The sequence below is a fragment of the Schistocerca piceifrons genome, chromosome 1 (genome assembly GCF_021461385.2).
Source record: "Schistocerca piceifrons isolate TAMUIC-IGC-003096 chromosome 1, iqSchPice1.1, whole genome shotgun sequence".
Taxonomy (NCBI): Eukaryota; Metazoa; Arthropoda; class Insecta; order Orthoptera; family Acrididae; genus Schistocerca; species Schistocerca piceifrons.
Window position 1 is genome coordinate 282286405 of NC_060138.1, and position 16239 is coordinate 282302643.

General features: G+C 38.7%; 1 protein-coding gene across 1 annotated transcript in view; it reads left to right on the top strand.

Annotated features, from left to right (window-relative positions):
* Positions 1 to 16239, top strand: part of LOC124783379 (phenylalanine--tRNA ligase alpha subunit) — a 145035-nt gene that overhangs the window by 87424 nt on the left and 41372 nt on the right. Inside the window, exons 5-9 of the mRNA XM_047254057.1 lie at positions 322 to 437; positions 576 to 760; positions 1325 to 1460; positions 1541 to 1763; positions 1948 to 2049. Coding sequence (XP_047110013.1) covers positions 322 to 437; positions 576 to 760; positions 1325 to 1460; positions 1541 to 1763; positions 1948 to 2049 — 762 coding nt within the window. The remainder of the gene's footprint in view (positions 1 to 321; positions 438 to 575; positions 761 to 1324; positions 1461 to 1540; positions 1764 to 1947; positions 2050 to 16239) is intronic.

Below are 16239 nucleotides of genomic sequence, written 5' to 3' on the forward strand. Positions count from 1 at the left end.
ATGATGATGATGATGATGATGATGATGATGATGATGATAAGAACAACACAGCAGCCAGTCCCCGAGTGGAGAAAATCTCTGACCCAGCTGGGAGTTGAACCCTGGCCGTTAGGTATGACATTCCGTCGCGCTGACCACTCAGCTACCAGGGGCGGACAATTGCTGTGGTGGTGAAAACTAGTGCCCAGTCTGTGGCACTAGGGTGAATGTACTTTTGAGTTATTTCCATGTACAATAAGTGAAAACTGTGATTATTCTTGCGTTATAACTATATGGATTCTGATAGAATGCAGATTAATGTGTACAATGTTCTGTTTGTAGGTTCACAGAGATGCCAACAAACAACTATATTGAAAGTTCATTTTGGAATTTTGATGCATTGTTTCAGCCACAGCAACATCCAGCTAGAGATGCACATGATACATTCTTTGTTTCAGGTTAGTGTTTGTTTGCTAAATTATCAAAATATAAGTTACTTCTCTTTAGGTGCCATTGTGAAGTGCTGAATATTTGTAATTAGTATCTTACATTTCGTGCAAATTTCTTTTGTGAGTGGTACTGTAAAATTTCTACAGATCCACAGTACACAAAAAATTTTCCATCTGATTACCTGGAAAGAGTAAAGTGCATCCACAGTAACGGGGGCTTTGGTTCCCAAGGATATGGATACAACTGGAAAATAGCAGAGGCTCAGAAAAATTTATTAAGAACTCATACAACAGCAGTCAGTGCTCGTATGCTGTACAAACTTGCACAAGAGGTTAGTTTTCCTAACATTGATGAAATTATGTATTGTGTAATTAAAGTTATTGTGTGGTTGATGTGCAATATAAAAACTTAATATATTCATGAATACTGTAAATTTCGTAACATTAATTTAACCGTTTGCATATCACTCACCTAAAGCCCCTAATGCCAACAGAATTGAATATGCCCACCAGCTACCCATATGCCACTTGCCTGTGCTGTACCTTTTCACAACACTATTTTTTTTTGTTTTATGACACACAATCATAGAACATGTAACTGCATACCCAGGACTTTTTAAAGATAAACAGAAATATGAAAATGTTGAACTGTAAAATGATGGAATGAGAATAGCAGTAATAATAACCCAATTGTAGTAATTTACTTCATTTTACAGAGTTAAATAATAAATCAGAAATTGGAAAATTGACAGGTGTGGTCTGCTAGTCATATCCCAAATAAAGGAACAGAGGTTTCTATATATTAAAAAATAATAAAAAGCTTAGGATATTCCATCACCTAATTGCAATATTGGATGAAAAAATGTAATACAGACTTACCATTATTGCTGTTTCAGGGATTCAAACCTGTGAAGTATTTTAGCATAGACAGAGTATTTAGAAATGAGACTCTAGATGCTACCCATTTAGCTGAGTTCCATCAAGTGGAGGGAGTGGTAGCTGATTATAGGCTAACCCTCGGCGACCTGATAGGTATGTTGTTGTTGTTGCTGCTGATGCTATTTCTACATACTTATATCAGTGTCTTCTAGCTGAACCTTTCCTTTTTTCAGGTATATTAGCAGAATTCTTTAAGAAACTTGGAATGAGCAAATTACAGTTTAAACCTGCGTATAATCCATACACTGAACCTAGTATGGAAATATTCAGTTTCCATGATGGACTGGGTAAATGGATGGAAGTAGGAAATTCTGGCATGTTTCGACCCGAAATGTTACGACCGATGGGAATCCCAGAGGAAGTGAATGTAATAGCTTGGGGATTGTCATTAGAAAGGTACCATGCTGTTCCTACATGATTTTGTACCATATCCAATTTATTGCACCTAAATATTTTAAGAACTTCACTTTTATTCATGAAACTTGCAAAATGAAATAACAAACTGAAACAGTTTCTATCCACACTTATCATTTAAAAATGCATTTATAGCTTTTTTAACACAAACACTCTGTAATTACAGGCCTACAATGATAAAATATGGCATTAACAACATCCGTGATCTGGTTGGCCCCAAAGTTGATCTTCAGATGGTTCACGATAGCCCAATTTGTCGCCTGGAAAAGTAAATAGTACTATATTTATATGATTTATTCATTCTCATTGTGTTTGAAGTATGGTTTGAAAACTATTGTCCCACAAACTGGAGGTAACAAAATTTCAAATTATTTTCTACTGAAGAGAGATGATGATAAAGGTCTCTTATACTCAAGTTCCTAATTTGAGTGTGCAGAGCAATGTTAACTGCTATCTGCATCATATTTCTTGGAAGATTTGTGAGAAGTAGTTTTGGTGACAGTATGTATTTTGTGAAGTAGGTCCATATCTCCACCACTCTGTCACTTCCATCCTTGCATTCCTTCTTCCATCCGTGTGTGTTCTTCCTTCCATTGCTCTCCTCTCACCTCCCTTTCATTATTTTATTTCTCAGAGTGGTGCTGGAGATCAAAAATATATGTTGTTACTGTTGCCAGTAGCACTTAATGCTTCATTTGAAAAACTCATTCTCATAATGTCGTTGTAGTTGATAATTTGTTGTTACAAACAAAGTGAAAAATAACTAAATTCAATTCTCAAAGATTAATATATATCAAAGGTTTGATTATGTATTGGGAGAGTCATTTGATAAAACCCTTATACAATGTAGCTTTATTACATATAATTATTTCCTTGTTATCCAGAAAAGTTTGTAGACATAAGAAATTAAATTCCCCTTGTTAGCATTTAAGAGCTCAGTTCAGCATGTTTATTTCAACTGTTACAATGTGGGTAATGAGCTATTCACATATGCGTTTGTCATGAATTTAGTTGCTTTTAAGAGTCTCATTGTGCAGTTTTTAAGTTAGTTTATTTTAATTTTTTCTGTGCTGCTTTTAGATTGATGTTTTATTTATTGTTTTTAAAGTAGTAGAAAGTTTTATTTTTAATCGTAAATTTGGTTGTCAGTTTGTCTTTATGTAATACATTTAACACAGCACAATAAATATCATGCACTTCCCTGTGTTACTTCTTTTAATAAATCCATTGTACATAGAGCAAGACTTGTCATAATATAGGCAAAACTTGTGTGAAGATAGCTGCAAATCATGAAACACAAATTTTTAAAGACTAAAAGTATAGTAATTTCATTTAGAGAAGTTCAGTCTTGCTCTGTACAAGACAGATTTGTCAGATTACTAGTTCAGCTGTGAATATTATGACAATGGTATCAAGCTGAAGTGGAAATTTTCATCATCATCATCAGATGATGATGATGATGATGATGCAGTAAAGATTACAATAATCCCTAAGTTCATGTAGAATTACCTTGCTGCAATATTATCAATAGCCATAGGTCATCACTGCCCCATAGTATGGGGGGGGGGGGGGGATTGTACTCCATTGCCTGTAAGGCAGCAAAATAGTAAGGACATTACCAAATGTACATTATCATCTGCTAATAAATGTTGTCCATTTTTCCCTTTGGTTACAGTGTAGCTGAAAAAGATTTTCACAGATTGTAAAGGAAGACTCAGCAAAATTTTGTTGCACATTGGATTTGATATCCTTCATTTATTTTAAAGTTGGTGAATAGTAGGAGTTTCTAGATGTCAAAACTGATGGACGATAGATCATTAATGTTGAAACTTTGTGTCTGATCTGGCAAAGGAGAGATTGTAAGCATGTTTTAAAAGTCTGCCTGCATTGTAATATATGGGGTGTTGATTAGCGTGTAAATGTAAAGACAGAAGTATACATTTTTCGTAGACACCATTGGTGGACTCTCAGTGATCCTTGCTCCATTATTTTTTTTTCCCCTACTGCATTATAGCCAGTCTAATCTGAAATTTGGATACTGTAGTATTTCAGTAATCAATTTTCAAAAATTGAGGTGTACAGTGCCCTTTAGGGGCATGCACATAGACCACCTCCATACTGCCTCTGTTTGTCATTTGTCTGATCTTCATTATTCTGTCTCTTATTCTCTGTACCTCTTCTTTTAGACCATCCCTCACAGCAACAACTGCCTTTTGTCCTCCTTCATTTCCACTCCAATATAATTCGTAACCTTTCCCCAGTTCCCTAATCCCTTCTCCTTTCTATCATATTTACTAGCTTCTCTACCTTTCCTGTCGGTGTTCCAGTGTTCAGAGCTCCAATTCATAGTCCATTTGCCTTGCTGGGTCATTGTCTTTTGTATCCATCCTTTCTGAGACTAATTACCTTGTTGAAAGCTGGCTGTTGGTCCACTGTTGGCTAACTAGACCTATCATATCTTCACCAGAGCCACTTAGCCACCACTTTTTGGAGTTCCTGCAGGGCCTTCACAGCTACTGTATCAGTGCTGGGGCATTCAAAGTCCTAACTGTACTCCTCCTGTAGACCATCTCCTATTTTGTGGTGTTACCCACCTCCCATGCCTTGGACGAGGGTTTGGTCTTCTGAGGGGCAATGTAGGAAGTGAAAGAGTGTAAATATGTACTGGAAGCAGAAGAATGGAGAAGGAGAAATGAAGAAAAAGAGATATTTCTGGAATCCTGAAAGAGAAATGGTTTAGTGGTAAGTAACTCATAGTTTCGGAAGAAAGAGAGCCACTATGTAACATGGTACAGCAGGAATCTAGTGCAGAAATCTTTGGTGGATTACATGCTCTGTGATTTGGAAGTGAAGAGGACTGTAACAGATATATAGTTACTACCATCTGAAGCATTTGATAGTGGCCACTGGCTGCTGCTGATGACCATGAGAACCATGAAGGAATGGAAGAAGACAGAGAATCAGAAAAGTAGAAAAAGAACATGAAAACTGAAGGAAAAGGAAGTCACTGAAGAATACCAGTAGATTATAAGGGAATGTTTACCAAAGGAGGAACAAAAATATGGAAGAAGAGGAATACGGACAATTTAAAAGTGCTATGGTAGAAGCTGCAGTAGCTATAACTGAAGGGCAAATGGCAGAAAACGGTGGAAGGAAAAGCCATGGAGGATTGAAAGAGCCAAGGAGGTAATGGGAAGGAAGAACAAGATCTTCAGACTGTGATTCTGAAAGAGGACTCAATTTGCAAGAGGGGAGTGCAAGAAGAAAGAGGCAAATAAGACAGTGGCTAGGAGAGAAGAAAGTGGATGGAAGACTGGACAAAGGTGGTGGAGGAAGAGAACAGGAAATATAAGAAAGTACTATGTGGAATGGTCAAAAGCAAGAGAAGAGGTTGGAGAGAGAATGCAGCAATGATGGATAGAAATGGGAATTAGGTGAATAACGAAGAGACACTGAATATAGTGAGGGAGTACTTTGAGCATTTGCTAAATCATGAAGAACTTAGAGATGGGTATAATAAACTTAAGAAAGTAGAAATAAACTCTGGAGGGGGGGGGGGGGGGGGGGAAATAAGGCACTGACGTGGAAAGAAAAGGAAATGGAACTGGACAAGATGAAAGAAGGAAAGGCACCAGGTTTGGATGAAGTAAGTGTCCAAATGGTGAAGGCGGTAGTGGAGGCTGGGAAACAGTGGCTGAATCATGTGATTATGTTGGTGTAGAATGATAAGAGGACACTAATTGTCCCTATGTTCAAGAAATGGAGTAGGAAGAATTGTAGAAAGTATAGGGGAGTCACACTGATGTCACACTGTGCCAAGGTGCATGAAAAGATCCTGGTGAGCAGAACTCTAACAAGGATAGAGAACAAATTGAGAGAGGAACATCATCAGACCTTGGTGATCAACTGTTGACTTCACATTTGCAGTGAGGCAACTCCAGGAGCATCGCTGTGAATTTGGGGAAAATGTTGTGATGGCCTTCCTCAATATACACTGAAGTGCCAGAGAAACTGGTATAGGTTTTCAAATGCAGAGATATGTAAATAGGCAGAATACGGCACTGTGGTTGCCATTGCCTATATAAGACAACAAGTGTCTGGCATAGTTGTTAGGTCGGTTACTGCTGCTTCAATGGCAGTTTATCAAGATTGAAGTGAGTATGAACGTGGTGTTATAGTCAGCTCACGAGCGATGGTACACAGCATCTTCGAGGTAGTGATGAAGTGGGGATTTTCCCGTACAACCATTTCATGAGTGTACCGTCAATATCAGAAGTCTGTGAAAACATCAAGTGTCCAACATTGCCACAGCCGGAAGAGGATCCTGCAGGAGTGGGACAAACGATGACTGAAGAGGATCGTTCAGCATGACAGAAGTACAACCCTTCTGCAAATTGCTGCAGATTTCAGTGCTGGTTCGTCAACAAATGTCAATGTGCGAACCATTCAATGAAACTTCATAAATGTGGGCTTTTGGAGCTGAAGGCCCACTCATGTATCCTTGATGGCTGCACAACACAAAGCTTTGTGCCTAGGTCCATCAACACAGGCATTGGGCAATTGATGATGATAGAAATGTTGCCTGGTCGGACAAGTCTTGTTTCAAATTGTATCAAGCTGATGGAGGTGTATGTGTACGGAAACAACTCGTGGATCCATGGACCCTGCATGTCAGCAGGGGACTGCTCAAGCTTATGGAGGCTCCGAAATGGTGTGAGGCATGTGCAGTTGGAGTGGTATGGGACCACTGATATGTCTAGATATGACTCTGAAAGGTGACATGCACATAAGCATCCTGTCTGATCACGTGCATCCATTCATGTCCATTGTGCATTCGGACGTACTTGGGGAAATTCCAGCAGGACAATGTGACACCTCACACATCCAGAATTGCTACAGAGTGGCTCTAGGAACACACTTCTGAGTTTAAACACTTCTGCTGGCTGCCAAACTTCTGAGACATGAACATTATTGAGCATATCTGGGACGCCTTGCAATGTTCTGTTCACAAGAGATTTCCACCCCCTGGCACTCTTACTGATTTATGTACAGCCAACAGGTTTCATGGCAGTTCCCTCCAGCACTACTTCAGACATTAGTTGAGGCCATGCCACATTGTGTTGCAGCACTTCTATGTGCTCGCAAGGGCCCCACATGGTATTAGGAAAGTGTACCAGTTTCCTTGGGTCTTCAGTGTAGAAAATGCATTTGATAACAGTTACAGAAGAAAAGTCGGGGAAGTACTAGAAAAGAAGCGAGTGGAAAATGAGACAACAGACAGAGTGGAGATGATGTACTATGGAAGCCTGAATTGTTTAAAAGCAGGAAATGAAAGGTCAGATTGGTTCCAGCAAACAAGTGTTGTGAAACAAGTCAGTGGATTGTCACCTCTCATCTTCATTGTGGTCTTGGATTAGATAATGAAGAAGATGGCAGAAAAATGCTGGGAAAGACAAGATGAAAGCAGTGGTGTTTGCAGACAACTTGATGATCTGGGGAAATGGAAGGAGGAGATTCAGGAACAACTGGGTATGTGGGAAGAAACTGTGAGACAATGTGGAATGAAATTCAATGTAAACGCATGTGAGATCCTGGCCATGTCTAGGAAGTAAGGTAGACCAGCTAGTGGAATAAGGGTTGTAGCTGAAAAATTGAAGGTGGAAAGTATCACATACTCAGGAAGTGTGATACAGAAAAGATGAAGAAATGAGAAAGAGGTCAATGAACATGGCAGTCAATCAGAAGCATACCTGCAAAATGTTAGGAGCGTGGTTTGGAATGAGAATGGAAAACAAGAGGATTCCCAAGAACAAACAGGAAATGGAGATGTGACGGATATGACCAAGAGGAAGACCTAGGGATAGTTGGCTGAAAGCTGTGAAGAAAGAGTGTTGAGGAAAGAGCGAAGACTGCACCAGAGTAAACATGGAAAGATGGTGAGGTTCATGTTCCAAATAGACCGAGCCATGGGCTGTAAACTGATCGAGATGATGATGATGATGATGATACTCTAATAATATGATGACATTAGTCATATATGGAAAAAAATTTAACTTTTCTCTTTTTATGTAAAGAAAATGAAAATATGTACTCTCACTGCAGTTCTGCTGACATCTGACATAGTTTTGCAGATTATTGTCATTGTTTCAACACTGTTTGAGCAGTGTTTTTAGGTGCCTTTATCCCACTCTAATGGTTGTAATTAACAGTACTTTTTGGAAATAAAATTTATTTTTAGTTAGATATACTGTTTGTGATTGTGAAGATTCATGCCTGTTTGTAGTATTGTAGCAAATTTATTGACCTCATTGTCAGTGTAAAATTTAATAAGTAGAGACCGGATGATATGCATCATAAAAAGCTTTAAACATGCATGCAAATATGCATGAGAAATGCTTAAAAATGCATGAAAATTGTGAAAACATTCAAGAGGAAATAATAACAAAACATGGTAATTACTGCATGCTTATATTCCAAAGTCAAACCTGTGCATATCAGTGACAAGGAAGAACGCCAGCCAGGCAAAATATTGGTACATTTAGAATGCTGATATCATTTTCTGGATACTTTCTGGTAGAGGTTAGGAAGGGGGCCTTTCTGGGATTATTTTCAAAAAATTTGAAAAATTGGGACGCATACCGTGTTTCAAGAATTGTTCCTCCCTTGCTGTTGTCAGTAACAAGCAGATGCAATGCGACTGAGTTGCAGCGAAACAGTCGATATCTACAGGACCAACTTTAAGATATATATCATGCAGAAGGCGCGCTCGAAAACTCTGTAATATTGTATTTAAAGAACAATATACAATCATGAAACAATGGAAAATCCAGTATGGAATGTAACAGTCACTGTCCTCACCCATCCAGCCCCCTCCCTGTTCCCATTCCAGCACTACACAGCCGTCATTTCACCGCCACACCCAGTCTTTTAATTTCTTTTTATTATTTTTATTTCTCTCCTTTCCGCCACTTACCCCCTCCCCCCTCCACAACTTCTCTCCTACCCTCCGTCTAAACTGCAACACTTCACTGTCTGCCACTCCCACCATACTATCCCTCCTCCTTACCCTCACCCAGTCGCCACTCCCATCATGCACTGGTGCTGCTGCTCGCAGTGTAGTTTCAGCTGTCTGTGACTGCAGACGTGTGTGCAAGTTGCATTTGCACGTGTGTGTGTGTGTGTGTGTGTGTGTGTGTGTACGTGTACTGCTGACAAAGGCCTTAATGGCCAAAAGCTATAAGTGTGTGAATCTTTTTACTGTGCCTATCGCGACTCATCATCTCCGCTATATGGTGAGTACTGTTCCAAATGTTCGGTAGTAAGATTGTGTCTTCAATCACTCAAAACATTCTTATAAGCAGAAAAGGATCATTCTACATCAACTGAGGTAACTGGACAGTATTTGAATTTGAGTGGTATGTTGTCACTTATTGTTTCTGGTAAAGGTTCACCCATCCTGTTAATAAAACTATCAATTTGGCACAAGGGTTCAAGCCTGGCTTAGTGTTTAAAATGTTTTCAAACTTTTCTTTAAGTTTTCTTGGGAATACCTCCAGCAATGAGGAGTTCACTAGAATAATTTTCTTAATTAACTGAATAGATTCATTCAATGCCAAACCTAGAGTTTCAAGCTTTATAATACTTGCAGGTATATGAGAAAAATGAGTACTAATTACAGCAATGTCTTTTTTTTTTTTTTTTTTTTTTACCAGGGTCATTAAAAGCTTCCTTGCCCTGGCAAACTGCCAAAGCCCCTGCACTATCGAAAATGTTTACTACCACTCTAATGGCCTCAAATGTTTGTTGTAAAACAACACGGCCTCGACCCGCATACCCCAATGAGCTACTATTTGTTCGGGAGGTAAAGGCACATTCGATATTTTTTCTTTGTATGTCTTGATGCGGGCAGGGGCCTTTAGAAACACTTTTCTTTATAGATGAAATTAGTTTATTTACATTCATAAATGTGAGTGTACTTCTTCAGCAAGGCAAGCAAAGCACATCACATGAGTCAAATTGGGGAAAAAATTGTCAGAGGGCTTGTCCTGCTTTGATCATGTAGGGAGCAGCATCTGAAATAAACACAAACACCCTTTCATCTACAGAAGATTCTGGAAATATTTTTCTATACCTTCATTCACAAATCTGGTGATCATAGAATGATTTACTTTTTCAAGTTCTTTGCAGGCCGCTAGATAGGAAGACGAAGGCTCATCTTTTAAAGCACCAGCAATTAAAGTTGCAATATAATGGCCACAAGTTTCTGTATTTCGCCAACTGAAATCCAGATAATGCTGTTCTTTAGTTCATTGCATATTTCTTTCAGAATATTTCCGTAAATTGTCAGTATGAATTTTTACACAATGTTGATTCATCTGGTATATTTTGATTTAAGCAATATTTGTGCAGGAACTCTTTGAGGATAGGGTTTGTAAGTTTGTGAAGAGGAATATTGCTTGCAATGAAACAGACTTTTTTGGTTACCTTTGGACAAATCCCTGCTACTGAAGCTTGATGTTGTCAGAAGTTGTTGTTGTTGCCCTTTCTTCTGCATTCCTGTGATATAAAGACTTGTCTTGACATGCTGGTCTCTTTGAAACTTTTTTTGCATGAAACATTTTTCTCGTGAACTTGACAATATAAAATAATTCTGTCATATGTAAATGTCAGAGGATGGTCAGCTATCCATAAAACGACATTTCTTTTTCAGGCAGCATGGCGCACAGCATGTCACACACTACACGTTGTAAACATGTTCAGCTGTGTACAAGTAAATAGAAAGCTTAACTGAAACAATGGACATGCTACTAAAAACTTGTGTAGTTTAATTTAATTGTTGCTGACATGTACAGTATGACAGCGGAAGGGATTAACTGGAGGTGTGGGTGCTGGAGCATTGACTGTCTGCCTGTTACTGTTCCTCTTCCTCTTCATAATGATTTCGCTAGGCAGTGGCCATTCGGTTAGCAATTTCACACAGTTCTAGGACGCGGCCTATCTGATAGACATCAAAACTAGATTGAGATAAAGACCGCCCATCTAATATTTTTTTTTTTAATATTGTAAACATAGAGTGAAAATATGCATAGTCACTAGTTTATAGTTAAAATATGCAGTAACTGGTGGAAAGGAGTCAAATATGCAAATGCATTTGCAACATCTAAATGCATATAATCCAGTCTCTAGTAATAAGTGATGTCATTGGTTTCTTATGTATGTGAGCATTGAGTTTTTCAGGCAGTTTTGACATGTCAATATTTCACACAGGATACACATCTGGATATTTCTTATTTTATCTTGTCTAAATCTGTAGAAATGGCATATCAAAAACTATAGTCCGCATCTCGTGGTGTAGTGGCTAGTGTTGCTACCTCTGGATCACAGGGTCCCAAGTTTGATTCCCGAACAGGTCAGGGATATTCTCCACCCGGGGACTGGGTGTTTGTGCTATCCTCATCATCTTATCATCGTTTGGGAAGTGGCGAGATTGAAACTGGAAAGACTGAGAACTTGTAGGGGCGCTGATGACCACGATGTTAAGTGCCCCACAAACCATCGTCATCTTGAGCTTTACATACCAGGGACTTGCATTTTCTGCAGATCAGTTAAATGTCAGTCACTCTCCTTCAAAAGTGGAATTAAAACAGATAATTGAAAGAGCAATTTATAACGGATCTGCTTGTAAGAACTTCATCCAGTTTTTGGCAGATTTATTATAACAGGTAGTCATCATTTTCCAGTGAGATTGTACTTGGGTTATGATCTTTCTGTAGCTTCTCTAGCTATTTCGCTGCTAAACAGCCAGCCACGTAGATTCGTATCTAATTCACTATTCACAATCAAACCAATGATTAAAATACTTTTTACTGCACATGTTCTCGGTCTACACACTTAATTGGCTATTACTACCTGTATCATTTGTGTTTTGAGCACAAAAGAACCAGGGTAATAAGGGCCTCCACTCTACTTGTTTTAAAATACTGTGGCCATTTAGATGCAACACTCATACAAAGTTTTCTGTTCAATGAAGGAACAGAGTGACATAGTGTGGGGTGACATTAGCTGGTTTTGGTTCGGGAAAGGTCATGTTAAAGAAAGTTCAGTAGTTGTGCACCCTAACCATGCCTAGTTTCCTTTATGTAGTTCAACTCGATGTTAAGTCTCCGTTAGCTAAAGTTTTTATTTGCCATCCAGATAAGAAGGACATGTGCATCACTCTAGTTGGTAATCAGAAAATAGCATAAAAGCTTTATCTGTAAATTTCAGACCACTTGTTGACATCTCAGGTCCAGCTGCTGAAAACCACTGGTTGCAGTATGGTAATCTATAGTAAGGTACACTTTTTGAGAGAGAAAATTAAGTCAAATCTGGTAAAAAAAAAATTACACACATTGAATATCGCAAGTACACATTAAAGGCAAGGGCTCTGCAACACACAAGCAAGCAACACTTGACATATTCGAGAGCTGTAAGTCTGATAGTGTTCCAAATTTCAGCTCTGCTAATGGTAAATAAGTATTGACGAGTTCAAAAGTAAATTTTCTCACCCTAAAAGTGGAAAGGTTTTTGATACTTCACATGCTGTGTGGTACGTCCACTAGGTAATGTACAAAAACACTCACGAACTTCCAAAAAATATCCACATTGCTCTTTCCACAAATGACATCTGCCATCTGAGGCATGCATTTATAACTTCTGTTACGGTAACTTTCATGCAAAATGGCACAGGCTTACTACACTGACTGCTCAACTTAGACTGATTTACTCACACTGCTCAGCATAAGCTAATCACTGTTCCACAGTTATCTGAATATTGTTTGGGAGTGCAGATTACTGAAGGGACACTTAATTTTCTCACAGCAAGCCTTCTGCTCGAGTCTAAGAAAGGCCCCTCATATCCTCAAAAATCTAAATATCTTCCTCAGTTGAGAATGTAAGTAAATGCCAAATTTTTCAGTTGTAGAGGAAGATTTTCTTGCTCTGATGAAGTTAACTATAACCCGCCACTCACTTTTGAAAGTGATAGTGCCAATTCGAATCACCCTTTACCTTGATCTATTATAATTTCATAATGAAATTTGGTGGAGCATTGTTATATAATGTAATAAATATGATGCTGAAAATTTATAATCTACACATTAAGCATTTGATAATCTGTAAACAACTACACACTTTGCTTAATAAATTGAAAAATGCTGAAAATAATTAAATGAGCTCTTCAGTCCCTCCGTACTCAAATAAACATACCATTCAAATTTTGTGTTTGCAGCACCTCTATTTTAGAGGAACTCAAAAATATCAAAAAAGTTGATTTTCTCGTGGATTATTAATTGTACTAGCTTCAAATTCAGTGTACTTTACTTTTGTATATATTAGAATATATTAGATAACTTTTAATATATTTTAACTATCAAGAATTTTAATGACGAGTTATTGTGTCATAGTTAACCACTAAGCCTGACCTACATTCACATGCTGATTCCAGCAGATTGGCACGAGGGGATACAAACACACTCAACACAAAAGATGAATCAACATATTGCTAATGTGCTACAAGTACACTTGCTTCCCAACGATAGTGGTGTTGTTGTTGTTGTGGTCTTCAGTCCTGAGACTGGTTTGATGCAGCTCTCCATGCTACTCTATCCTGTGCAAGCTTTTTCATCTCCCAGTACCTACTGCAACCTACATCCTTCTGAATCTGCTTAGTGTATTCATCTCTTGGTCTCCCTCTACGATTTTTACCCTCCACGCTGCCCTCCAATACTAAATTGGTGATCCCTTGATGCCTCAGAACATGTCCTACCAACCGATCCCTTCTTCTGGTCAAGTTGTGCCACAAACTTCTCTTCTCCCCAATCCTATTCAATACTTCCTCATTAGTTATGTGATCTACCCATCTAATCTTCAGCATGCTTCTGTAGCACCACATTTCGAAAGCTTCTATTCTCTTCTTGTCCAAACTATTTATCGTCCATGTTTCACTTCCATACATGGCTACACTCCATACGAATACTTTCAGAAATGACTTCCTGACACTTAAATCAATACTGGATGTTAACAAATTTCTCTTCTTCAGAAACGCTTTCCTTGCCATTGCCAGCCTACATTTTATATCCTCTCTACTTCGACCATCATCAGTTATTTTGCTCCCCAAATAGCAAAACTCCTTTACTACTTTAAGTGTCTCATTTCCTAATCTAATTCCCTCAGCATCACCCGACTTAATTAGACTACATTCCATTATCCTTGTTTTGCTTTTGTTGATGTTCATCTTATATCCTCCTTTCAAGACACTGTCCATTCCATTCAACTGCTCTTCCAAGTCCTTTGCTGTCTCTGACAGAACTACAATGTCATCGGAAACCTCAAAGTTTTTATTTCTTCTCCATGAATTTTAATACCTACTCCGAATTTTTCTTTTGTTTCCTTTACTGCTTGCTCAATATACAGATTGAACAACATCGGGGAGAGGCTACAACCCTGTCTTACTCCCTTCCCAACCACTGCTTCCCTTTCATGTCCCTCGACTCTTATAACTGCCATCTGGTTTCTGTACAAATTGTAAATAGCCTTTCGCTCCCTGTATTTTACCCCTGCCACCTTTAGAATTTGAAAGAGAGTATTCCAGTCAACATTGTCAAAAGCTTTCTCTAAGTCTACAAATGCTAGAAACGTAGGTTTGCCTTTCCTTAATCTTTCTTCTAAGATAAGTCGTAAGGTCAGTATTGCCTCACGTGTTCCAGTGTTTCTACGGAATCCAAACTGATCTTCCCCGACGTTGGCTTCTACTAGTTTTTCCATTCGTCTGTAAAGAATTCGTGTTAGTATTTTGCAGCTGTGACTTATTAAGCTGATAGTTAGGTAATTTTCACATCTGTCAACACCTGCTTTCTTTGGGATTGGAATTATTATATTCTTCTTGAAGTCTGAGGGTATTTCGCCTGTTTCATACATCTTGCTCACCAGATGGTAGAGTTTTGTCAGGACTGGCTCTCCCACGGCCGTCAGTAGTTCCAATGGAATATTGTCTACTCCGGGGGCCTTGTTTCGACTCAGGTCTTTCAGTGCTCTGTCAAACTCTTCACGCAGTATCATATCTCCCATTTCATCTTCATCTACATCCTCTTCCATTTCCATAATATTGTCCTCAAGTACATCGCCCTTGTATAGACCCTCTATATACTCCTTCCACCTTTCTGCTTTCCCTTCTTTGCTTAGAACTGGGTTTCCATCTGAGCTCTTGATATTCATACAAGTTGTTCTCTTATCTCCAAAGGTCTCTTTAATTTTCCTGTAGGCGGTATCTATCTTACCCCCAAGTGAGATAGGCCTCTACATCCTTACATTTGTCCTCTAGCCATCCCTGCTTAGCCATTTTGCACTTCCTGTCGATCTCATTTTTGAGACGTTTGTATTCTTTTTTGCCTGTTTCACTTATTGCATTTTTATATTTTCTCCTTTCATCAATTAAATTCAATATTTCTTCTGTTACCCAAGGATTTCTACTAGCCCTCGTCTTTTTACCTACTTGATCCTCTGCTGCCTTCACTACTTCATCCCTCAAAGCTACCCATTCTTCTTCTACTGTATTTCTTTCCCCCATTCCTGTCAATTGCTCCCTTATGCTCTCCCTGAATCTCTGTACAACCTCTGGTTCTTTTAGTTTATCCAGGTCCCATCTCCTTAAATTCCCACCTTTTTGCAGTTTCTTCAGTTTTAATCTACAGGTCATAACCAATAGATTGTGGTCAGAGTCCACATCTGCCCCTGGAAATGTCTTACAATTTAAAACCTGGTTCCTAAATCTCTGTCTTACCATTATATAATCTATCTGATACCTTTTAGTATCTCCAGGGTTCTTCCATGTATATAACCTTCTTTCATGATTCTTAAACCAAGTGTTAGTTATGATTATGTTGTGCTCTGTGCAAAATTCTACAAGGCGTCTTCCTCTTTCATTTCTGTCCCCCAATCCATATTCACCTACTATGTTTCCTTCTCTCCCTTTTCCTACACACGAATTCCAGTCACCCATGACTATTAAATTTTCGTCTCCCTTCACAATCTGAATAATTTCTTTTATTTCATCATACATTTCTTCAATTTCTTCGTCATCTGCAGAGCTAGTTGGCATATAAACTTGTACTACTGTAGTAGGTGTGGGCTTCGTATCTATCTTGGCCACAATAATGCGTTCACTATGCTGTTTGTAGTAGCTTACCCGCATTCCTATTTTCCTATTCATTATTAAACCTACTCCTGCATTACCCCTATTTGATTTTGTGTTTATAACCCTGTAGTCACCTGACCAGAAGTCTTGTTCCTCCTGCCACCGAACTTCACTAATTCCCACTATATCTAACTTCAACCTATCCATTTCCCCTTTTAAATTTTCTAACCTACCTGCCCGATTAAGGGATCTGACATTCCACGCTCCGATCCGTAGAACGCCAGT